Source organism: Glycine max, chromosome 1, assembly GCF_000004515.6.
Source record: "Glycine max cultivar Williams 82 chromosome 1, Glycine_max_v4.0, whole genome shotgun sequence".
Lineage (NCBI taxonomy): Eukaryota > Viridiplantae > Streptophyta > Magnoliopsida > Fabales > Fabaceae > Glycine > Glycine max.
Window position 1 is genome coordinate 8,887,076 of NC_016088.4, and position 27,259 is coordinate 8,914,334.

General features: G+C 31.9%; 1 protein-coding gene, 2 non-coding genes and 1 pseudogene across 3 annotated transcripts; 3 read left to right on the forward strand and 1 right to left on the reverse strand.

Moving 5' to 3' along the window:
- Positions 1-6,398: 6,398 nt before the first annotated feature.
- LOC112997877 (small nucleolar RNA R71) lies at positions 6,399-6,505 on the forward strand. The gene has a single exon (XR_003262935.1). It is a non-coding gene; the product is annotated as a small nucleolar RNA R71 (small nucleolar RNA).
- A 3,572-nt stretch (positions 6,506-10,077) lies between these two features.
- Positions 10,078-10,446, forward strand: LOC100789615 (multifunctional methyltransferase subunit TRM112 homolog B-like; annotated as a pseudogene).
- Positions 10,447-15,441: 4,995 nt separating this feature from the next.
- Positions 15,442-18,622, forward strand: LOC100788017 (probable UDP-arabinopyranose mutase 1). Its single transcript, XM_003516384.5, has 4 exons — positions 15,442-15,953; positions 17,350-17,600; positions 17,738-17,906; positions 18,146-18,622. The coding sequence occupies exons 1-4, from the start codon at positions 15,621-15,623 to the stop codon at positions 18,497-18,499; spliced, it is 1,107 nt and encodes a 368-aa protein (XP_003516432.1). The 5' UTR covers positions 15,442-15,620; the 3' UTR covers positions 18,500-18,622.
- A 6,916-nt stretch (positions 18,623-25,538) lies between these two features.
- Positions 25,539-25,610, reverse strand: TRNAD-GUC (transfer RNA aspartic acid (anticodon GUC)). Its single transcript has one exon. It is a non-coding gene; the product is annotated as a tRNA-Asp (tRNA).
- Between the last annotated feature and the right edge of the window lie 1,649 nt (positions 25,611-27,259).

Below are 27,259 nucleotides of genomic sequence, written 5' to 3' on the forward strand. Positions count from 1 at the left end.
CCCCCCCCCCCCCCCACACTTAAACACCCCATGTTCCTCAATGTAGCACAATCATAAGATCAAGAACAATCAAAACAATCAATAAATTTAGACAAGTGCAATAAAAGTAAAGAAGGAGACAGAAAAAGAAAACTCCCTAAGTCATGGCGGAAGAGAAGTAGGGTGAAGTAAGGAGGTCTCCTCCACCACTACATCCACTAAGGAGGGATTTGTGAGGAATGGTTTCAGCCGGTGTCCATTGACCTTGAAGCTCTTATATGTGGATTCACTTTTGATCTCAACTGTACCATAAGGAAAAACATTAGTCACCAAAAAAGGACCAATCCACTTTCACCTCAACTTACCACTCATGAGTCCGAGCCTAGAGTTATACAATAAAACTTTTTGTCCAACCACAAAGTCCTTCTTAGCTATCAAACTGTCATGGAACTTCTTGGTCTTCTCCTTGTAGAATTTGGAATTCTCATAGGCTTTTAAACGGATCTCATCTAGCTCACTTAGTTACTACTTCCTTTCCTCTCCAGCCTGATCAATAAAGAAGTTGTAGGTCTTTACAGCCCAGTAGGACCTGTGCTCTATCTCTATAGGAAGATGGCATGCCTTGCCAAAGACAACCCGATAAGGCGACATTCCTATGGGTTCTTTGTAGGCAGTCCTATGCGCCCAAAGAGCATCATCTAGCCTGGTGCTCCAATCCTTTCTGTTCGGCTGCACAATCTTCTCCAAGATCCTTTTTATCTCCCTGTTTGAAATCTCAGGCTGCCCATTAGTTTGGGGGTGGTAAGGTGTGGAAATTATGTGCACGACCCCATACTTTTTGAGCAAGGCATACATGGATTTGTTACAAAAATGGGTGCCTTGATCACTAACGATGGCTCTAGGGACTCCAAACCTACAAAACAGATTAGATCTAACAAAATCCACAACAACCTTAGCATCGTTAGTTCTGGTGGGTTTGGCTTCCACCCATTTTGAAACATAATCAACAACAAGGAGAATATAAACAAAACCAAAAGAGATAGGGAAAGGCCCCATAAAATCTATACCCCAGACATCAAACACCTCACAGAATAACATGGGTTGTTGAGGCATTTGTTGTCTCCATAAAGGTGAGCCGCCTGCTCTCTGACAAGGCTCACAAGTGCTATAGATTCTCCATGCATCCTTAAAGATGGTGGGCCAATAGAAACCGTAGTCAAGCACCTTGCGAGCTGTCCTCTGTATGCCAAGATGGCCACCTGGTGCGGAAGAATGACAGAATTGCAGGACCGAGTCAATCTCGTGGTTTGGAATGCATCTCCTAATAACCTGGTCACTACACAACTTCCACAAATAGGGGTCATCCCAAATATAATGCTTAGCATCGCTCTTAATTTTATCATTTTGAGCTTTAGATGCTAAGGGAGGAAAAACAGAAGCAACCAAATAATTCACAATATTAGCAAACCAGGGAGTGGGGAAGGAATCAGAAATACTATACAGAATGTACAAATGGTCATCCGGAAAATCATCCCGAATGGGTGAGTCCTCAGACACACGCTCAATCCTACTCAGATGGTCAGCCATGAGGTTCTGCGCACCACTCCGACCACGGATCTCCAAATCAAACTCTTGGAGCCAAAGCATCCACTTGATCAATCTAGGCTTTGATTCAACCTTCTTCAATAGGTACTTTAGAGCTGCATGGTCAGTATAAACAATAACACGAGTACCAAGCAAATATGAACGTAATTTTTCAAGAGCAAAAACTATCGCTAATAGCTCCTTCTCTGTGGTAGTGTAATTTGCTTGAGCAACATCCAAAGTTCTAGAAGCGTAGTAGATCACCCGAGGCAGCTTATCAATCTTTTGAGCAAGGACAGCCCCCAATGCGTAATTGGATGCATTGCACATTAGCTCAAATGGGGCTGTCCAATTAGGTTCCTAAATGATAGGGGTGGTATTCACCGCACGCTTGAGGCAATCAAAAACCTCTTTGCATTGGTCATCAAAATCAAACTCCACCTCATTTTGCAGCAGATTGGATAGTGGAAGGGCTACTTTGCTAAAATCCTTGATAAAATTCCTATAAAACCCTACATGACCAAGAAAAGAACGAACCTCTCGCACGCAAGAGGGGTAAGGCAATTGTGAAATAACATCTATTTTTGCAGGGTCTACCTCTATGCCCCTACTGGAAATGATATGCCCTAAAACTATACCTTGTTCTACCATGAAGTGAAAATTTTCAAAATTCAGCACAAGGTTAATTTCAATGCATCTACTAAGAACTCTATTCAGACTATCCAAACATGCATCAAAAGAGGATCCATAAATAGTAAAATCATCCATAAACACCTCTATGCAGCTCTCTAAAAAATCACTGAAAATGCTAAGCATACACTGTTGGAAGGTACCAGGGGTGTTGCATAGGTCAAAGGGCATCCTCTTATAGGCAAAAGTGCCAAAGGGACAGGTGAATGTGGTCTTTTCTTGATCCTCAGGAGCAATATGAATTTGTAAATAACCAGAAAAACCATCAAGAAAACAATAATGAGACTTACCTGCCAAGCGCTCAAGCATTTGATCAATGAATAACAGGGGAAAATGATCTTTTCTGGTTACCTGGTTTAGCCTCCTATAATCATTGCGCACTTGCTAGCTGTTCTGCACTCTTGTGGGGATAAGCTCATCCTTTTCATTCTTGATCACTGTGAGGCCTGTCTTCTTAGGAACTACTTGGACTAGACTCACCCACTAGCTGTCAGAAATGAGGTAGATGATTCCAGCTTGTAAGAGCTTGGTCACTTCATTTTTTACCACATCTAGAATGATGGGGTTGAGTTGCCGCTGTGGCTGCCTTGCTGGCTTAGCTCCATCCTCTAAAAGTATCCTATGCATGCAGGTAGATGGGCTAATACCAGGAATGTTTGCTAAAGTCCATCCAATGAATTTCTTGTGCTTCTTGAGAACTAGCAACAACTTCTCCTCTTGCTCAGCAGCAAGGGAGGCAGAGATGATCACTGGAAATTTTTTCTTGTCCTCCAAGTAAGCATATTTGAGGTTTGCTGGTAAGGGCTTCAACTCTGGTGTGGCTGGTGGCTGAGCAGTGGGAGGAACTAGGGTAGGAGAAGAAGAAGGTTCCTCAGCTTGTACCTCATAAAGCAAGTCAGAAGTATATGTACTTCATGTAACATGGTTAGTGCATTCTGACTCTAAAAAATCAACATCAAGAGATGCAACACCAGACTCAAATTCAAATTCACTCTCAGCATAAAAATCAGATACAGGATCAAATTCAAACTCAGATTCAATGCATAAGGAATGACAAGTATGCAGATCAGATAAAAATGGATGTTTCCTACCATGAAGAACATAATCAAAATCAAACATATAATCATCAACAATATGATCAATTATCTCAGCATGAAAAACAGAATGATCCTCAGATGGATGTTTCATGGCATCAAGAATGTTAAAATGAACAGCAATATCACCAAATTCCATAGACAATGTGCCAGCATAAACATCTATCTTGGTTCGGGCTGTTTTCATAAATGGCCTGCCTAAAATAATTGGAACTGAACCATGGGAAAATTCCTCTTTCATATTAAGAACATAAAAATCAACAAGAAAAATAAGTTCACCAACCCGAACCAGCACATCCTCTATGAAACCTACGGGGTAAGCAACACTTCTATTTGCCAAATGAATCACCACATCTGTAGATTGCAAAGGTCCAAGAGATAAAGAATTGAAAATGGACAAAGGCATGACACTAACTGATGCTCCTAGATCTAGCATTGCATTCTCAAATTTATTGTTCCCAATAATGCAAGGTATACAAAAAGTACCTGGGTCCTTACATTTCTCAGGAATGTGAGGAACATATTTACCTATCAATGCTGACACATTTCTGTCCATGCTAATCCTTTCATTGCCTTTGAGCTTCCTTTTGTGGGTGCACAGCTCCTTTAGAAACTTGGCATATCTTGGAATCTGCTTGATGGCATCTAGCAGAGGTATGTTCACCTCTACTTTCCTGAAGGTCTCCAAGATCTCCTTTTCCGCTTCTTCCATTTTTTTGTATGGAATTGCTCTAGGTGGGAATGGAAGAGGGATATGAGGCTGTTGTAAGTCAGAATTGCTAGAAGAAGGTCTACCTGCATGAAAATTGTTGTTAGGAAGCTTTCTCTTTTGTGCAACTATCTCATCCTCTTTTTCAGGTGTAGAATGAAGCTTGACAGGTTCAGGTGCAGGTGCTGCTATTGGTGGAGGCACTTGAATTTGGTTGCCAGACCTCAAGGTGATGACACTCATATTTTTCGGATTCTGCAAAGTTTGTGAAGGTAATTTGTCAGAATTTTGGGACTGAGCTTGGTTCAACTGAGTAGCCATCTACCCCATTTGATTTGTCAGACTCTGAATGGAGGCTCTTATTTCTTGCTGAAATTGCATATTCTGGATGGTCATTTACCTCACTAACTCTTCTAAGGAAGGTTGAGGAGGAGTCTTAGTTGCTTCTTGTCTTTGTTGTGACTGCTGCTATATTGGAGGAGGAACATATGGCTTGCTTGGACCAGCAGCATTCTGGAAAGGAGGGACAGGCTGTTGTTGTTGTGGAGGACTTGCCCATCTCAGATTTGGATGATTTCTCCAACCTGGATTGTATCTATTGCTTGAATGATCATAATTATTTTGTAGTTGTTGGTTTTGCTGCTGAAGGGGTCTATTATAAATGTTTGCAGCATAAGCTTCAGGTTGCTCATTGACTCCAGATTGCTGCAAAGAAGGACAAATGTTAACTCATTGGCAAGTGTACCAAATTTGTCACAAGTAGTAAACTACTCAGAAGTCCGAGTGTCGAATCCACAGGGACTTTGTTTGTACTTAGATTAATGCAAACCCAATCTAAAAGCAATAGATAAAGAATAGAAAATATAGTAGATAAGATAAAGATTTAAAAGAAAGGATAAAAGATTTAAAGATAAAAATAGAAGATAGAGAAGATAAAATATTTAAATTAAGATATGATAAAGAAAATAGAGGATAAAATATAAGATAAGAAAAGTAGAAGATAAAAATAGAAGATAAAAATAAAATAAAATCAGAATATGATAAGGTTGGGACCTGACCTGCCTTGTTTGCCTAGTATGTATGAGTTTATGATTTTTCTTTATCAATTTAGGTGACTCTGTTCTACCCACATCTGTTCAATTACTTGTCCCTGATTCCTCACGATGACAAGCCTATTTTATTTATCTATCTTCCAAATTCCTTTGCAAAGACTCAACAAATAAAATGCATGAAGTATGAATTCTAGATGTTTGCAAGAATGCATGAGCATAAAATAATCATTCTATTCCTAGCAATGACTTTCTTATGAAATCCTTTCTTTTTGTTCTATTAGAAGTTACCCTCTTCCGAGTGTCTAACCCCTAAAACCAATGCATGCATACCTTCTTTAAATCTTATTTAGAAGTTACCCTCTCCCAAGCGTCTAACCCCTAACAGAATATAAAGATGAATAATGCAAGATAAAAGTAGAAAAGATAATAGAATAGAAAACACCTTTGCATTGATAAATAGTGAGTACATCATACATCGCTTGGCTTTTAGGCCTGTCAGGCCCTAACTAGAGGCTTAGCCACTCATGGCCATTGAAGGCTTTACAATGAGAAGGGGGTGAAAGAAAGAGAGGTAGTAAATGAAACCCCTAGGAGAGGGGGGTTGTTGTCTGTTTCTCCTCCTTAGCTTGACTCTCTTTTTATAATTGCTGGAGTGGACTTGGGCCTGATGCTAGAAATCTTTCTTTTTTGATATTTTTGATATCTTTTGGATTTGTTTTGCTTGTAATCATATCTTGTTGAGATTTCTTGATATTTTGGATATTTTTTTGGATCTTTTTCTCCTTTAATCTCTCCTTTTCATATATGCAAGCCATAAATAAGAAAAAATCAAATCTTAATATTTAAGCCAAAGATAATTGCTAAATTAATATTTTTAAAGATATTTTCAATATATTTTTATTATCAAAATAACTCATATTTAGCAGTTATCAACAAAGATCTGTATGGTGATCTGCAAAAGAACATAGACCACAGACTCTTGCAACAGGTACAAATTTCTGATTCAAGGCAAGCTGAGTTACTAGGTTGACCAAGGCATCAAATTTTCCCTCAAGCTTTTTATTTTCAGTAGATGAAGATGAATCTGTGGCCACCTCATGGACTCCTCTAAGGACAATAGCATCATTTCTTGCACTGAATTGTTGGGAGTTGGAAGCCATCTTCTCAATCAAATTCCTAGCCTCAACAGGGGTCATATCACCAAGAGCTCCACCATTGGAAGCATCAATCATACTCCTTTCCATGTTGCTAAGTCCCTCATAGAAATATTGAAGAAGGAGTTGCTCAGAAATCTGGTGGTGAGGACAGCTTGTACACAATTTCTTGAATCTTTCCCAGTACTCATACAAGCTCTCTCCACTAAGTTGCCTGATGCCTGAAATGTCTTTTTTGATGGCAGTGGTCCTAGATGCAGGGAAGAATTTCTCCAAGAGCACCCTTTTTAGGTCATCCCAGCTGAAAATGGACCTGGGAGCAAGGTAGTATAGCCAATCTTTTGCCACTCCCTCCAGAGAATGAGGAAAAGCCTTTAGAAAGATATGATCTTCTTGGACATCAGGGGGGCTTCATGGTGGAACAAACAATATGAAACTCCTTAAGATGCTTATGAGGATCTTCACCTGTAAGACCATGAAACTTGGGCAGCAAATGTATTAGTCTAGTCTTGAGAACATATGGAACACCCTCATCAGGATATTGAATGCACAAGCTTTCATAAGTGAAATCAGGTGCAACCATCTCCTTAAGATTCCTCTCACGAGGTGAAGGTTGAGCCATGTTCTCAGTATGAAAATTCGTAGTGGAATGCTCAAAATCAGAATATTCAGAATCACCCTCAACAGAATGCTCAAAATGCTCAAATTGCACAGAATGACCAGGATGTACACTATGCCTAACTAATCTATGAAAGGTTCTATCTATTTCAAGATCAAAGGGTTGTAAATCACCTGGATTGCCCCTAGTCATGCACTATATGCAGCAAATAATGTGTTTCTCAACAAGCACCTAACAAGGGGGTAAAACTACAACTATACTCAAATGATATCAAAATGAGCTGAAATTTTGTGAGGAACACCCTAAAATCATGAAAAGATAGCACAAAAAATTTCAAACAAAAATTCAAAGTTGAACTATGAAAACTACCTAAGCAAAGTTTAGAAAAATAGGACAATAATACTTGAAAAAAAAATTAGTAAACGGTTGATTTTTGGAGTTTGGGAGACCCCAACCAGCTAAAGCAGGTTTACACAGTATGAGAAATTTTTTTCTACCCCAAATGCATATATAATAATAGTCATTCTGATACCCGGAGCAAAAGTTATGGCCGTTTTAAGTTTTGCTAAAAACAAGTTCCCAAAATTTTTGTCTCTCTCAAATACTGCCACACCAAGTGCTCCTGGTATTTTTCACACAAAATATGGATCAAAAGAAGCTACCACGCAAAAAATCAGCCAAAAATAACAACTCTAACTATCAAAACAAAAATCACTAATTAAATTGCAAAATTAGTCGCTAGTTCAGTGCTAAACACTGTTCACAGCATTACAAAAAAATCAACATTACACAAAATCAGTCGCAATTTTGTGAGCAACTGAAACAGGGAAGCACTAAATAGGGGACGCGACTGAAATGTGAAACAGACCACTACACAAAACAAAACAACACACACTCACACACTAAACAACAGAGCTAGACTCAAAACAACTAAACACTATTATGAACCTTTGGACCACTGCTCCCCGGCAACGACGCCAAATTTGATCGAGGTCATACCGGAATCAAATAAACATTAAAAATACAGTATCTAGGAAGTGATCCTAGGTCGTCTCCCAACGAGCAATGGTCAACCAAACGTTCATAACAGATAGTAATAAAATAGTAACGAATTGGGGGGGGGGGGGGTTGTTTGTTTTTGTAAATTAAACAGCGAACAAAATTTAATTAGAAAATATCAGAATTAAAACACGTTGTTTCCCCTCGATTCACAAGCAAGTCTTTTATCCTAGGTTACGAGAATTTATCCTTTATCAGTTCAACCACTTAATCCAACCCTAAATTAAATTACTAAGCGAAATTTAACATAAGGCTGTCATTATGTGATTAAGCAACACATACACCAATTAATCATGAACGAAACTAATCATTAAGCATGAACGTAAATTAAGCGCAGAAACAATTAATCAAGCATTAAGCATGCATGGATTAATAGCAACAAATACAGAGTAATTGGTGAAGAGGAAAAACTGATCAGAATTCAATAGCAATAATAAAACCTCAAAGAGAGTTGTGCTTGATCCTCAAGAAAAAACAACGCTGCAGACTTAACCTTCCATTAATTAGTAGAAAACGAAATTGCAGATTGAAGCAGAAAACAGAATTTTATTGCTACGTGAATAGTAAAAATTGGAATTGCAAAACCTAAAATTATTCTCCTCCCAAAACGAAAAAGGTCTTCTTAAACTAAAACCTTGTTGCTGTTATATAGGTTCTCAGCCCCCAAAGCTTACAAATCTGTTTTAAGTCCAAGCCCTTTAATAAAATAGCAAGTCTCTTATCCTAGGTTACGAGAATTTATCCTTAATCAGTTCAACCACTTAATCCAACCCTAAATTAAATTACTAAGCGAAAATTAACATAAGGTTGTCATTATGTGATTAAGCAACACATACACCAATTAATCATGAACGAAACTGATCATTAAGCATGAACGTAAATTAAGACCAGAAACAATTAATCAAGCACTAAGCATGCATGGATTAATAGCAACAAATACAGAGTAATTGGTGAAGAGGAAAAACTGATCAAAATTCAATAGTAATAATAAAACCTCAAAGAGAGCTGTGCTTGATCCTCAAGAGAAAACAACACTGCAGACTTAGCCTTCCATTAATCAGTAGAAAACGAAATTGCAGATTGAAGCAGAAAATGAAATTTTATTGCTACGTAAATAGTAAAAACTAGAATTGCAAAACCTAAAATTATTCTCCTCCCAAAACGAAAAAGGAATTCTTAAACTAAAACCTTGGTGTTGTTATATAGATTCTCAGCCCCCAAAGCTTACAAATTTGTTTTAAGTCCAAGCCCATTAATAAAATAAAATCTGGACAGGATAAGATAAGATTTGATAAAATAAAATCTAGATGAAATAAAATCTAGATAAGATAGGATAAGATAAAATCTAGATGAAATAATATCTAGATTAGATAAAATCTGGATAAGATAAGATTTGGTAGAATAAAATTGTCTGCTCTCTTCAAGTCCAAGCCCAATTATTTATAATTCTCCTGAAATTAAATTAAAAACACAAAATTAGTCCAGTAGGCCCAAATGATAAAACTGCATAATTAATTTGACAATTAAGGCTAATCAGTAATTAAAATAGTGACAAAAAGGGTTAAGAAATAGGAGAAAATGATGACACATCACCCACCAACATAAATGTTTGAGTTGCAAGATTTTTTGGTATATAAAAAAAAATAAAGGTTCAAGTTGTGATGTGACTACCTTTATGCTTAAGAAATTCACATTTTCTTTAAGTTGAAATTCTTGATGCTACTTTTGTTGAACAAATCAGAAAATCATAAGGTTGTTATAACTTATTACTAATGTGTGGTAATAATGGCATATTAAGTGATACTTGCATAAATTGTTTACTATAGATTTAAGCATAAGGTTTTTTTTTTCCAAAAAAAAAATACTATAATTTAGCATTGGTAGTTGATGTTGTAGCTTGGCTAGTTGGCTTAGTGTTAAGACTTTAAACACACTAGTTTTTACATTTTTCCATTGTACTTTGTTCAAGATTCTTGTCTTGGTTATAATTGCATTAATATTTATTTTGTTGAGATTTAATGTATTCAAGCACCATGAAGCAGTAATTGAATGTTGTTTGATTATGTTGTTTTTATGTATTTTGAACTTGGAAGGTTAATGTTAGTGTTGTTGCTAATATTGTTACTTGTTGGTAAATATGAGACTACTAACACATAACATGTTGTCATCAAACATAAAGGTGTGATGAACAAATTTCCATTGTGCATTGAAGTAGAGAAAGTTGTGGAAAAGATAGTGGAAATGAATGGTGAGTTTTTGAAGAAAAAATGTTTGAAAAAATTGATTGGAAGACTTTTGTGGATGCATTCACGGGTCATGAAATACACTAAACTACTCGAGGAGACTGACTCTTCTGTGCTAATTTTGATGAATTCCAAACAAGTTTCCTTATTCTCTCTTGGAACTCCACCTTGAAGAAGGTGATCATGTTTGTCGTGAGATTGGACGATACTTCCTCGTTAATAAGGGCATTCCAAATATGCTTCTTCATGAGGACAAGGTCTAAGTTCTATTATTAATCAACGCCTTCACCCATTTAGTGGCAATAAGAATTGATAATTGTGGGCATCAAGTTTCCCTTCTTTTGTTGACAATGTTGTATCTTTTGGATGAGGGATTCTTGGATAATTTGACTATTCCTAACTGCATGTAATGATATGGCTAGATTAATGTATATAAGTGGGAGAAGGAGGAGGGAGAGATCTCACCTTAAAAGTTGGATTTCATAAGGTGAAATTATATCTAAACCCAAAATTCTTACACAAGTTGCTTTTAAAAAAAAAAAAAAAGGCTTGATTGTTGTTTTAATCCCTCAATTTGAGAGTTATTTTTTTGTCTCTTAAGTTTAAATTTATTTTTTAGTCCCTAAATTTTAAAAATTTTTCTTTTTAGTCTCTTCCATGAGTGAGTCAAATGAAAATAATATATTGACAATTTGTAACTGTTTTTAGTTGTCATAATTTGTTTTTATTTCTTTAGTCGCTAGAATATGCATTTTAAAATTGTCACAAATTATAAATCTATTATTCTTCATTTGACACACACTTGTTTGAGGAATAAATAGAATAATTTTCAAAATTCAAATACTAAGAAAAAAAATTAAATCTAAGTTAAGGGACTAAAAAAATAGTACCCCAAATTAAAAGACTAAAACAATAATTAAGAAAACAAAAATTCAATATGAGGACATATGTTGTTATTGATCATTTACTCAAAAAGAAAAAGACAGACACTTAGGCCATTAGGCTAGCCCAGATCAATTATGGACAAAATTATATTAGGTATTTGTTATTTAAATCCCCTTTTGCTAAGTACACCCTAATTCTCCTTTTTTACATCCTAATAACCATTATATCCTTCCACTTAAAGGAGTACACTCCTGGATATCCATTTTCCTTTTTGGAAATGTCTTTCTAGAATACCATATATCTATTTTGGAAATACACACACACATCATAGTTCCAAAAATACATTTCAAGAATAGATATATGTTATTCTAGAAAGACATTTTTGATAGTAATAAACTTAAGATTGTTGGCGTTGTAAATATTTATCTTACGCCGCCATATTTGTTAGTCTTATTTTTTATTTTTATCATTAGTGTTCTTTAAATCATATCTAAAATATTATTTTTATTCTAGCTTATATTGTTCTTTAAACTCTAATTTTGAACCTCATCTTCATTATATAAATTTCAATTATCCTTCATAAACTCTTCTTTGAGTTATGCATCACCTTTGGTGTAGTATTTGATTGTGGGCTTGTATGCATCCTCCATCAAGGCTTGCTACCAATTTGTACTCATAACACACCTTCTCCAATGTGTCTAACAATAGATTGGCTTCATCTATTATGTATTGGTACACATAGTTTTCTTCGTCCATCACATTTACCTTTTGGTTGATCATTCACATATCATGTTCCAACTCAATGATTCATAAAAGTTAGATACATATAATGAATTATAAAAAAGATGCCAAGAACAAATTGTATTTTTTCTTAGAAAAAGGCTTCATGTGTTATATAATTGCTTCATAAAATTTAATTTTAATACACTAGCTATTAGCAAAAAAAAATTACACTATGAATCAATATATATATATATATATATATATATATATATATATATATATATATATATATATATATATATATATTAGAAATCATTTAAATGTAACTCTTAAAATAATTATTACAAAAGTTAACCACTTTCACTTATATAACAATTTACTATTGGATTGTAGTGTAAAAAAAAATATACATATTGTCAATATATATTCTAACTAAAATCTTATTTAATTTAAAGCATGATGACAAGAATATAAGAAACATACTATAAATTAAATTTCAAAGTTAAACTTAATTTACCATCAGCAAGAACGAGCTTCTTAATGGAACCTAACACTTGGTCTCCAAATATTTTAGCACTCTTGACGAAGTTTGGTATAGCTTTTGACATAACATTGCCAAAATTGTATTTTTTTTCTATACCATTAGGTGAAGATGGGTTTCATAATCAGGGTTTGTGCTCGAAGTAATCTAGCTATAGGAAAAATGACCACACTCTAGTACTAACCATCGAAAAACTTAAATCGACAAACTTAAGTGCTATGTTACTCATACTAGACTATGATATCTGGGTCAAGGGGTGACTTCTCCCAACAAGTGATAAAGGGCTTGTGTCTTGCATGTGAGCTGAGAAAAGAAAGTGTGTGCTGTAAATTGTGATAGTTGAAAAGCACTAACGATAATTGGCTAACCATTTTTCTCACCTAAACCAGTGGTATAAAAGTGTGAAATGTTAGTACGTAACTAACTCCATTTGATTCTTCACTCCACTTAAGATCTAGGCTAACTTAAGCATCAGAGTGATTGCAGGTTCGACACCACCAACGTGGTATTCACTCAACACCACTAGGGCCCGCCATTAGAGAACACCTTCACTACTATTGGCTTTGATTGAGTCCTTGGATTAGATCTCTGAACCAGATCTCCACCTTCTGAACTGAACAAGTTTAAAGAACAATAAAAGTAGAATATAAATATGATTTTAGAGAGGGTTTAAAGAACATTAATAATAGGATGAAAATAAGACTAACAAACATGAGGGATGTAAGATAAGTGTTTACAACTTCAACGATCTTAAATTCATTACTACTTGAAATGTCTTTCTGGAATAACATATACCTATTCTGGAAATGTATTTTTGGAACTATGATATATAGTTCTAGAAATATATTTCTGGAATAGCATATACCTATTCTGGAAATGTATTTTTGGAACTATAATATATAGTTCTGGAAATATATTTTGGAATAGATATATGATATTTCAAAAAAGTCACTTTTGGAAAGAAAAATGAATTCCTAAGAGTGTACTCCTTTAAATAAAAAGGGAATAATGCGGGGTTGGGGTGAACTTAGTAAAACCGTGGGCTGTAAATGACAAGTGCCTTAATTAAGCTGAAAAGGTTCACTCAATTTACGAGCCTTATCATATCACTTAGTCGTTAACCTTGATTGGTTAATTTTGTCTCATTTTTAGATATTAAAACAAACGATATTTCCTTTCAAAAATTTTATGTTTCATTTTAAGGAAAAAAAAATCAAGGAGGTTGACTCGATATTATTGTCACAAGTCAGCTAGGAATAATAATAATAATAATAATAATAATAATAATAATAATAATAATAATAATAATAATAATAATAATAATAATAATAATAATAATAATAATAATAATTCAATTTAATTTCAAAAAAATCCCCGTTGGCTTTCATCTCGTGCTTCTATGTTTGCAGCTTGCTAAGTTCATTCATGTTGAATACAATAATACGTTATATAACTGCTGATTCAAAACGTGACAGCCAGAAAGCAACATAATAATAAACTATGTAAATGATAAAAAAATAAAAATAAAGTATGTAACTTAATTTGTTAAGAAGAACGTATAATTAAAAAGGAGACTGGGTAGCTGCATAGCTGGTTCTTGCCGATCTACCACTTTTTAGGGAGTAATGTGAATGTTAACGAAGAATAACGTGCGTAGCGGGGCCAAGGTGGTTCAATTCGTATCATATATGCGCTTGTGAACGTGTAGACTACGTGCAAAAATGTGATAACAAAGTGTCTATCATGCCATGTTTCGAGACAAAGAAGCATATTGTTTAGTACTAATGGTTATTCGCATAACTCTTTTATATTTGTTTGTTTATTCCATAATCTCCTCTGGCATGGCGTGCCAAGACTTTTCAGCCATGCATGATAGCTAGCCATGCCAACAAATCTCCTAACATGTTTTATATAAAACTCATAATTAAAAAATAATAATAGTTTAAGATATGGTTGCTTCCCCCATTTTGAATTTCATGGATCCCATTACCCTAGTGGGACACATCCACCTTCAATCATGAAATTAAAATTATAGCTTCTTCTTTCTCCAATTTATTATTAATCAATCACTTTCCTCTTGTGTGTTTTTCCCCCATGTGTTTTGCTTCTTTCTTATTAATTTGTCAGCTCAACTGTATTTTTATTTATTTCAATTTATCTCAGTATATATATATATATATATATATATATATATATATATTTCTATTTTGAAATATGAGAATTAAACTGATGTATTTTTAAAAATAAAGAGAGCAAATACCTTTATTTCAAAATCGGAAAAACCAAAATTATGAATTAAGTAAAATATAAGAATCAAAATTACATTTAAATTTATTTAAAATTGTGTATAAAATATTTTGAGCAATTTCATATTCATCAGTGACAATAATTTTTTTATTACTTGCATCCGTTAATAAATAATTAGTTTAATAATAATAATAATAACAATAAATATAATACGTATGCAGTACAAAAGTATAATATGCATAATTATTATAAATCATTGTTAATCATTTTTATTATTAATATTATAATTCTAAAAAATATGATTGCAATCAATTACTATAATTACGTTATTATAATTATTATATTTAAAATAATTTTCTTTCAAAAAAATAAATGAAATTATTATTTAGAGCTCTTGAGATTGTCATATTTAAACATTCATATTGAAAAACATTTTCATATGTATTATATTTAAACATTCATATTGAAAAATATTTTCATATGTATTATTATAAATAGATAGATTCCTAAACATTTATGAAATAAACTAAACCTTAAGTGAAGTATAAATCAAAAGGGAAATAAGTGATTTTATGATAAAATTCATATAATTATGATATAAAATTATTTTTTAGTTTAATGTTTTAAAAGAAAAAAATTGTAGTAAAATTTAGTTTAAAAATAAAAAGATAAAAAATAAATTAAAACGTATAAGAGATTAAAAACAATCTTTAAGATTTATTTTAAGAAAACATTATAAAAATTCCTAAAAAGTAAAAAAAGAAAACACATTTAAATTTAAATCCTAATGATATTATCTTTTAAAATAATTATCCTAATTTATCTTATCTATATAGAAGGGATCGGTTACTAATTACAAGCAATGGCACAATAAATCCCTCAATTAACTCCAATGACGCCAGATCCCTGTTTTCTTCCCCTTTTCCCCTTATTTTCAAACACCACCGCGTAACACAACACTTGCCCATTCCCTTATAATAGACAAACGAAACACACCTCACTCACACTTTCCGTGTAAACAGAACAGAGCAACACTGAACAATGGCGCAACCTTCCTCCTCCTCGAAGCCTGTTGTCCCTCTCCTGAAGGACGAGCTGGACATCGTGATCCCGACAATCCGAAACCTCGACTTCCTCGAGATGTGGCGGCCCTTCTTCGAACCTTACCACCTCATCATCGTGCAGGACGGAGACCCCAACAGGACCATCAATGTCCCCGAAGGCTTCGATTATGAACTCTACAACCGCAACGACATCAATCGCATCCTCGGACCCAAAGCCTCCTGCATCTCGTTTAAGGATTCTGCGTGTCGCTGCTTTGGTTACATGGTCTCCAAGAAGAAGTACATCTACACCATCGATGACGACTGCTTCGTAATTTTCGACCACCCCATCTCGAGTTTTTTTTTTCTTTCTAACTTTTAGACCGAAAAAATTACGGGTTTGGGTTAAAGTTGTGACCTTGCTTGTGGGTTCTCTGATGGGTCGGGAAATTTTGCTTGTTTGATGAGTTATGAGGATTCATATTGTTTTTTAGTTTTAAGATGGATTAATTTCGATTTATTTGTTTTTCTTATGTGCGAGGGTTTGGTGGGGTTTTGAAACGGGGCTAGATCTGAGTTGGGGTTTAATTCGTTGACTGAATGGTTGTTGGATTTGGATTTATTACGAGTAACCTTTGACTGATTTTGACACATTCGTGTGATTTGTTATGTATATGCATGTAACATTCATGATCCGTTGTTTGAAGCTGCTTGATTTGCTTGAATTCTTTTTTTGTTTATTGGAGTGTGTTAGGATTGAAATGTCTATGTGCATGTAACATTCATGATCTGTTGTTTTTCATGGTTGTCCGAGGTTGCTTGATTTGCTTGGTTTCTCTCTTTGTTCGAGTTGGAGTGTGTTTGGATTGGAATGGCTGGTTTCGGGAATTTGTTTGATTGTTTGGGAATAGCTTACTTGGATTTGGGTGAATTTGATTTGATTTTTGATTGTTTATATCAATAAGCTTTTTTAATTATGCATTTGGATTGGAATGACTGGTTTTGGGATTGTTTGTTTGGAAAGTTTTAAATTGAGAGTTTAATGAGTTTGGAAACCTTTTCACAACTGAGTTGGGAAACCTTCAGGATTTGGAAATAGTCCACTCGAATTTGATTTGATTTGATTTTCCTTTTAATTGTTTGAATTAATGACATTTTCTAATTTATCTGGTTTATCTATTTTAATTTTTATTAAGGGTAAAAGAGTAAAATTATTAGATCAAAGTGAATTTCTCTCAAATTTTTTTACGAATTTACAATTGGATTTTTATATTAGGTTTTTAACACAAACAGATATACGGACTGTCTACATTTTAAATTGAACACAACCAGATCTACAGACTATTGACATTCATTTGTGTTTTTATAACCTTTGCAAAATGTTTGAGACAAATAATAATGGGAACAAATGTTAAAGATTTTTTTTGTTTTAGTATTTTTAAATCTATTCAACCTTAATCATCTGTTCTTTTTTCTTTTACCTTTGTTGACTTTTTAAGGACACAATGATTGACTTTCAAATTGAAAGTGGATTTTCTTGTCTTATTGTCCCTGTGTCCGTTATTTATGAATCCTTATTTCAATTACGGATTGAAATATTTGACCTGACATACTTAGTGGTACTGAAAAAATAACATGTTGATTCTTATGACACAAAGTTCAAAGAATGTACTATGTTCAATACAAATTGTAGACATTTTCTCAACATCTGCTGTTTTCATGTACAGGTTGCTAAGGATCCTTCTGGAAAGGATATCAATGCACTTGAGCAGCACATTAAGAATCTCCTTTGTCCATCCACTCCATTTTTTTTCAACACCCTTTATGACCCTTACAGAGAAGGTGCTGATTTCGTCCGTGGATACCCTTTTAGTCTTCGTGAGGGTGCCCCCACTGCTGTTTCTCATGGCCTCTGGCTCAATATACCTGATTATGATGCTCCAACACAGCTTGTCAAACCCCTCGAGAGGAACACCAGGTATGTACTATGTAACTCCTTCATTGTGTCCACTAATTTTAGACGTCACATTGTTAATGAATTCCAATTAAATCCATACTTTGTAGATGTTCATGGCCTGATTTTGTTTACTAAATTATTGCATATATATTTTTCAGGTATGTTGATGCTGTTCTTACCATTCCCAAAGGAACATTGTTCCCCATGTGTGGTATGAATTTGGCATTCGATCGTCAGCTGATTGGACCTGCAATGTACTTTGGACTCATGGGTGATGGCCAACCTATTGGACGATACGATGATATGTGGGCTGGATGGTGTGTTAAGGTATGCTAATCATGTGTCCCTTTTCTATTAACAAACCCTTAATGTGTGAAGGACTACTTGATCTATTTCTATTCAAGTGATTTAATTAGGTGGTATTTAGGTCTAGTTTTTGTTTTCATTATTGTTTTATTTTCTATTTTCAAGTTTTTAAGTATATTATCCACATTGCTAGTTAAAACTTTCTTTTCAAAAAGCTTCTTCATTTATCATGATAGACACAACTCTTTATGAATTTTCAGGTTATATGTGACCATTTGGGCTTGGGAGTGAAGACTGGCCTTCCATACATCTGGCACAGCAAAGCAAGCAACCCTTTTGTCAATCTCAAAAAGGAGTACAAGGGCATCTTCTGGCAAGAAGAAATCATTCCATTCTTCCAAAGTGCCACTCTTTCAAAAGAGTGCACGTCTGTCCAAAAATGTTACATTGAACTCTCCAAGCAAGTCAAGGAGAAGCTTGGGGCTGTTGATCCCTACTTCATCAAGCTAGCAGATGCCATGGTTACTTGGATTGAAGCTTGGGATGAGCTTAACAACAACACATCTGAAGAAGTTCCTTCAAAGCCAACCAATGGTGCTGCTGCTGCCAAGTGAACCTTTTATGGTTGCGGATTTTAGTTTTCAATTGGAGTAGTTTCTTCCTTGTCAGTTTTAATTGATTATCATATTTGTTACCATATTTTTTTTATAATGCAAGATTATAGACCAATTTATTGATATTGATGCTATCATTATTACTATTTATATTATATTCTTATTATAAATATGTATTTCAGGATATTTTTTTTCCATATCGTGATTGGAATCTTAGAAATTTAATCCTGCTCAGTGGATGAGTTTTTCTAATTTAATGTCCAAGTCCTGTCTTGGTTGTTAGATGACATCTAGTCTAGTGGATGTATTTGTTACATTTTTCTTCCTTTGCTGATGTTACATGTTTCTTGAATTTTTCAAAGACTATTGGGCATGTGCGACAATTTTGTGGACTGCCGACAGATTTAATGTGTGATGCTGATCTGTATATTTTATTTTTATTGATTTGCTTAGCCTATTTGACTTGGTGGACTCGACTTAATATTTATATAATACAATCATAACTTGGTCCTAATATGAAAACAAGGTGTTTAGGGTTCTTCAAAAAAATGCTAGGTTCAGTTTTCATTTACACTCTTTTAGGCTTTTGCTTCCAACAACCCTTTAAACAATAATCTTGCACCTCTTTCTCATTTAAAATTTTGGTGTATTTTTTAAAATACTTAATTATTTTGATTATATATTTGTATTACGAATAGCCATTCACGAAACACCAATTCTTAAAATATACATACCTATTTTTTTCTTAGTTCTCAAAATACACACCTAATTTTCTACACATATTCCTAAGGTGTTTTCGACTAACTCAATGTATTCCAAATGTGTAATGTTATAGAACACACGACTTCCCTACTAGACATTCTATAATACTCACTAATTGCAATTGCGACCCACTAAATTCTCATCATCTAAATTGCAAGTGCTGCGATATACAAGGCAGCATATAAATTGCAAATGCAGTGATATACAAGGTGGCATGAAACAGAGGGCCTTGAATATCAAGTGCATGTTCATCAAATCTTAAAAGTAGGTAGAAGGAGGAGGTGCACAGCGAAGAAAGACTCCCTTCTATATCCAGTAGAGTACTCGTGCAATACCCGTGTAAATTGCACGGGTGGCATTTTTTTTTTTCATGTTTTAAAATGGCTTATGTATGTACTAATTATAAGTAGATACACTAAATTCTTCAATACATTGTACAGCGATAAGTTGATATATATATATTAATCCTTAATTAGAAGTTTAGTCACAATTAACTAAAGTTTTTCGTTCCCATGCAAGAATGTGCTTTGCGAGAAAAAAATTATGCAAGCGTGTATATTTAATATCTATAGGTAAACAGGCGGGAGGAAATTTCTTAAAAGAGATAGAAATGTAACTTGTTGGAAAGACTATATAAAAATAGAATAATAGAATTATAAAAAATACATATTTAAATTTTAAAATATGTGAATAAAATCATAAAAATATATATTTTATACATTGACAATATAATTTTATTCTTAAATTAAAAAAAATTAAAAAATACTGTCAAGTTCTAAGTATATAAATGTGTTAAATACTTACGGAAAGTTTTGTTATCCGTGACATTTCCACTCAGATGGTCCACTGTAGAAGATATTGGCAGTCTTTATCATAGAAAAATAATTTTTTTTTAATTTATGTTACTTTTGGAGAATTAATTTAAAACTATTTTGCAGTAAAAATGAAATTAATAAATTAGTATTATCACTGAGGTTACATATAGAGTTTGGGTAGAATGTTTGAGATGGTGGGAACAAATTGCGACATTACATAAGGATGGGATGGTGAATTTCTTACCGTGATGATGATAATAACAAGAAGCATTGGATGGCGGTATGGTTTGTGATAATATGGTTGAGACGTAATTCTTGGATATTTACATCAACAAACACAGAAGAGGAGTGCACTATCGGGATGGGTGTTAAACCCTAGAGCATGCATTGGTCTTAAAATAAATGTTATGGGACCTGTCTCTAAAATTTTTGTGTGTTAATGTTGTCTCCTCATGTTAATTCTGTTGGTGTAGGTGTGTTAATTCTGTTTTTGGTGAGTTTGGTGGTTGGGAAAAAGGTTGTATCTATCTTGTTTGTTCTTTATTTTGTTTTGACTTATAAGCTGGGCACCTCTTTTGCTACTGGTTTTTATTATAATAAAATTATTTGCTTACAAAAATAAATAAATTAATATTACCATTTTTGTTATACATTTTTTTAAAATATAAGATTATAATACAAATAATAATGAACAAAGTTTTTGTATATGTAATTATTAAAAATAGAGTCATAATTTTATTAATTAATTATATTTAAATTAATTTTTAGTATAAAAATTATAACCTAATAATTTAATCATTAATAAACAGAATATTTATTTATGAGACTATTTAAATTATTTCATACAATTTCTAAGTAAAAAAATAATTTCATAAGATTTTAAAATAAAAATAATAAAAAATTAAAAACAAAAAAATGAAATTAGAGAGAGAGAAGGTTTGGGAGGGGGAAAAATATTAAAAAGGTGACATTTGTTAATAGAGTGATAATCAAAATATTTTTATATATACTTTAATATTAATTGTTGTTTTATTTTTTTAATGATAATATAGTCATTTTTTTAAATATTATAATAATATTATTAGAAAAAAGATAACATAATATATCCACAATAAACCCAAAACAGAAGAAATTTTTTGAGAAAAAATATTTGTTAATCTCTATACAATATGGATTGTTCAACTAAAAGATAAATTAATGGCTTGGATGTGTGTTGTTTGAAAAGCAGGGAAAAAATTATAAAGAATCTTGACATGTGGCATCAAAGACCTTCCTTTAGTTAATGTTAATAGATAGATACATTTCATCTAATATCTTATATAAGTTTTCATCTATCCTTTATTTTAAATATCCTATCAGCATTTCTCATTACTTTTTATCTCTCTTTTGCTATCCTATCATATAGATACTCACAATTTGTAAAGTAATCTATTTAAACATGCAAATATGAGTTGGGATAGAAAAAACATTAATTTGTTTTGCAAATATGTTTTCGATTTTTTTTTTCACTTTTTGGTCTAGGTCTATAATTAGAAATTTTATTTATTTATTTTTCAATTAGCAAGTTTTCTGTATACATGGGTGTTTTTAAATTTAAATGCAAATAAAAAATTAGAAGAGATAAGTATCTTAAATTTAAATATAATAAAAAATTAGAAGAGATAAGTGGATACTTGTATTATAAATGATGAATACTTTATTACACTAAAGATGAATAGATTAAAGAGATATGATTTTTAACATTGATTAGGAAATTATGAAAATAAATCATTAAAATCAATATGTAAAATTTGAAACATAAAAACTAAAATCAAATTAGGGTGTATTTAAAATAGAATACTTCTAAAACTCAATTTATCTAAAAAGATGACAAATATATTTTATTTGATAAAATTAAAATTAAGAAATGCCATATGAGGATGAGAATATCTCTTAAAAACGTTGCTGAGGAATGATTATTTAACTTTAAAATACATCATTGAATATTTTGGTTTATTTTATTTTTTAATGATAATTGTAAAATTTCACCTTTTTCTCTTTTTTTAATTGAAATATTCCCACATCAAATATTGAAAATAATAAAATGTTATTTATATATACAATATTTTATATAAATATTAAAAATAAAATAAAACCAAATGTCCTTTATGTGTGTTGAGTGTAATTTGCATGAGTGGGATCCACACGCACTCCTCAATTGTTTCCCCCTCAACTTTATGGTTGGCATGCCCTCTATTTTCTTAACTTTGCATGTCGTGAATGATTTAATTTCATAATTAGTTTCCATTTAAAGAAATTTTCACACTTTAGTATGCCGGTGGGACGGCGTCGGTGTGGTGTTGTCTCATCTTTGTCTATCATTGAATTCAAAAATAATGAAAGGGTAAGAAACAAAAAGACGAGAAAAAAAAAAGAGTGAAAGTGATAACACTAATAAGAGAAATGTTAGAATTAATAATTTTTATTATATATTTTTTAAAACATTTTATTTTATAATTGAAATTTATTAGAAATTATAATATTTTGTGGGTTCGCATCCTATTTAATGTTCCTCTAATCCTCTCTCTCCCTCTTTGTTATAATTTTTAATAAATTATAACTAATAATTTTTTTTAAAAGAACGTGTTGTTAATACTTTTCCACTTATAATGAAATGGAATTATAACTGTATGAATTTTGATCATGATTGAACTGTTTGGATTTGGAATAAACACTTCATTTTTCCCCAATATAAGTGGGAGATATACTATGAATATTTTTATTTTTAAGAGATCACATGATTACTTGAAATAATTTCATTTGAGTCGGATGAGATTATGTAAATGTGTTGAAACAAATTAAATTGACTGCAATGATAAGAAGGAGGTTTCCTGTTGGATATTCTTTGCCAGCAACATCAAAAAAGTAAGACCACGGTGTATGACTGTTTTGCTGTATTTTCATTCTGTGCTTTTCTCAATTGCTCACTCGGAAAGGAAATACAGAAGTTTAATTGTTGTTTTTTAATTCATAAATCAATAATTAATATGATGATATAACTTCTATTTTAGTTTCTAATTTTTTAATTAATAATTATAACCTTACATTTTACTCTTTAAAATACATCAAGTTCGGGATAACTAAATCCTATAATACAAATCCATTTTTTTAGAAATTATGGGTAGAGTTAATCTTATTCGAGTAAAATGAAATTATTATAAAAACCATAAATTTATTATTAAATTAATGTTTGTTTAATTTTCTTTTAGTATTAGATTTTACCCCTAATTTTGTCAAGGACGGATCTATGTCATACAGCCCCCGTGACATTTTTTGAAAATCATGTAGTGAGTAGTAGAGTTAATTGTATTAAAATATATCTTTGTTATCCCGTAATTTATTTTGTCAAATTCTATTTAGTGGGAAGTAAGATTTTATGTTCTTATACACTTTAACTTTAATTACCAAACGTGGCAGTGGCCTTTCTTGTGGCCCAATTTTTTGTGAGTTAATTGTATTAAAATAAATTCAATTTGTTTGCAATTGAAACCGATCGGTCCTCTCTTCTTTCGCCATCACTGCATCACATATATAATAGTATATAAACTAACTCCCAATAACACTCGTGACATCGGTTGATAGGCAATTCTGAAAATCAATTAGACATTATATAATTTATATAAAAATTGATGCATATATCACATATATTTATTAGATAGATTTTATTTTGGCTAAATTTTTTAATTTTGGTCTCTAATTTTTAGTCTATAATTTTGTTGGATTTATTTTTTCATAATTTTACTCCTCACATTTTAAAAAGACTCACAATTTCTGTTCGATTATCAAATTTACATATAATTTTTTTTATTAAATCTTAAACTTAATATATTCATTTAAATTTAGAGCACCATAAAAAATAATTTAATTAATCAAAGGATAAGACCAAAATTATGAATTTTCTAAAATATAACAATAAGGTGATTAAAATCACACAAAAAATTAAAAGTGGACAAAAATTGTAACCTTTTTTATTCTTTATATTTTATAGTTGACCACCCCTATTATTACAACCTGGCTCCGTCCCTCAGTTTTACACATTAAGTTTCATAATAAATATTTTTGTGGAACTTTTTACTTATCAATTAATTATTTATTAGAATTTAAATAATTAAATAATTATGTAAAAAAATTCAACCTCCCTTTAATGCATTTCTGGATCCGTTAAAAAATATAAATAATAAAACTCTCACTTCAATTATTTATTTAATGTAAATGCATACTCAACTTAAATTTTGCACCATTGATTAAACCGAAATAATCTTCTAGCATTGTGCTCGGTATGTCCTTTATTGTTATAGCACCCAAGAATATGCCAATGCTAAACTATTCATTCATTTAAACATTCCTCAATATGATTCCTTGAGGAAAAACATAACTGTCACCATAGAATTTGCCACATCCCAACCACTTGAATCCAAATCACTGTTCTCAGCTTGGACATTAATTAGATCTGAACATAAAAAAGAAACAAAGCACTATGATTGTAGTTAATACTCGTCAATTATTTGTAACTAGCCTTGATTAGTAAGATGGATTGTGTATGCACCCAACACTATTTTTGTCAAATATTATCTGTTCCAACAGAAGTAGTCATGCCACGGAATTTGGACAGCTAGAATGATTGTTATGAAACCCATCAATTCAATCTCCACCAACATTCCATTCTCCGCACAGACTCTGCTGCAAGAATAGGGAATGAGAATTGCAGTCAATCACATCAGAACTATATGGTAATTGAGTCCAGTTCATATATTCATTTGTCTATGGCTACTATTAATTTGCTTTATATGCAAAGTCTAAAGTTAATACTAGTACACATCCAAATTCTCCCCAGAAGAAAAGCAAGAATGAGGACAGAGAGAAACCAATAATAGCAAACTATGCTTTTCAAAATTTCACAACAGCTAGCATTCAGTAACAGTGAAGTTGATACTTGACAGCACAGTAAGTTTGCATGCCATATTGTTTAAATCAAACTATACTTTTCTCTGTTTTTGTTTGCATGCGTAGCACATAAGGTTTGTTAGGAGAGATATAAAGTGGTTTGAATGGTTTAGGAAGAAAGGAAGAGAGAAAAAGTTGATACCCTCTGCCAACAAAATTAATGATTTAAGAAATTAACATTTATCAATAAAAAAAAAAAAACCATAAGATTTGTTAGATTGGACAAACCAACATCAAACTGATCAAAGATTGTAATGTTTCTAGACTGGACAAGCCAACAAAGATTTTGCACACTATCATGTTACTATCCTCAATGAGGAACTTGGTCTATCATAGTCCAAAAAACCAAAGTGAAAATTCGTGTTTTGAATCATCAATTTGGATAACCCTTTACTGTTTCTTCTGAAATTCTAACCACGCTAAGTGACCGACTCTGCATAGAGAAGGAATAAAACATGCATTATAAAAAATTTAACATTCGCCGTTGCCGGGGATCGAACCCGGGTCGTCCGCGTGACAGGCGGAAATACTTACCACTATACTACAACGACTTAGTTAGTATTTCAACCTTACATTTCTTTGATATTAGTTATCATTTTTGTTGCTAGGTTGTAAACCCCAAACCAATCAAATTGTTGATTAATAAAGAGAACTGTGAATAGTTAACCACTATAAACTATCTTAATTTTTATTTTTTGAAGCAACTATCATAATTAATAATAGCTTGATTTATCTGATACACTGAATTTATTAACCGCGTAAGATACACCCACGACATTGCTGCGATAGTTGATAATCTAAAATCCCATATCCACATGCTGGATTGGATTTGTAAAAAATAAAAATCGTTAAGCTAACAAGAAAAATTATTAAATACGAGATAAGATCATATTCACGACTGGCAGAAAGTAAAGTTTTTTTTATTTTACATCTGCAGAAAGTAAAGTTTTTTTTTTCACATCTGCAGAAAGTAAAGCTAACCATGTAGTAGTAATTTCTATGTAGATGATAAATTCATCTAAGAAAAATAAAGAAATGATGATTTTTCTTTTTAAGATGAAAGCTAGCTTGTGAGAACAATGAACAAAATAAAATAAAAAATAATTTTTAGTTTTAATATTTTGAAAGGTTAGTTTTAGTTCCTATAAAAATTTAATATATTTTTAGTCCTATCTTTACTAAAGGTCGTTAAATTTTTTATAAGGACTAAAAACATATGTTTATGTGTAAATGTAAAAACTATAAACATATTAAATGTTTACAGTTTACAGTTTACAGGATTAAATTTAACATTAATTCTATTATTTATCACATTTAATTATTTAACATATAAAATTAATTTCACATAAGTTTTTTTTTTTACATAAAAAACCTATAGCAATCATAGCCGAGCTGGGTGTGTCAGCTTGTGACTCAAGTGGGGGATCTTGATGTCCAACGACGGGCTTTTTCTTGTTAGTCATATTTTCGTTTGTCTCTCGGTTTTGAGAGATGTTTATAGATAGAATTTGGAAGTAAGTATTATATATTATTTTTACTTTTAAGTTAAATGATTATTATTTAAATTTTATTTAATTTAAAAATAATTATTATTTTACTTTAAGTTTAATTATTGAAATGTTTATTATTTATTTATATAATTGATTGTTTATCTAGTTATTATTTAAGTTTCGTTCAATTAATATCAAATTTTTTTAACATATTTTAATATCTATTATCAAAAGTTTCTAACCCCAAAAAAATTAAGTTAATTTGATTCAAATTTCATAGATAATTTAAACCCAATTAAACCACACCACAATTAATTATTTTATTTGATTTAGATTAATTTTAAGTAAAAATCATACTAAATTATTGTTTTATTTAATTCAAATTAATTTTAAATCAAAATCACACTAAATTATTACACCGTGAACACTGCTAACAAACATATCCATTGTTATTTAACTACGGGATATCTTTAAAACAACACCACAAACAAACATCACAAGGGCTTTAATTCACGTGGTGATATTAAAATTAATTAAAGAGAGAAAAATATTGGACATCATAGAGTAACATGACACAATGGTGGCATGAGGCTACTTTGAAATGGTCAAATCAATTAACCGCTTTAAATGTCAGTTAACATTTAATAGAAGTTCAGATCTTATTATTATTTCTTTAAAAAAAAAAGAAGTATGCATCAAAATTCAACTTA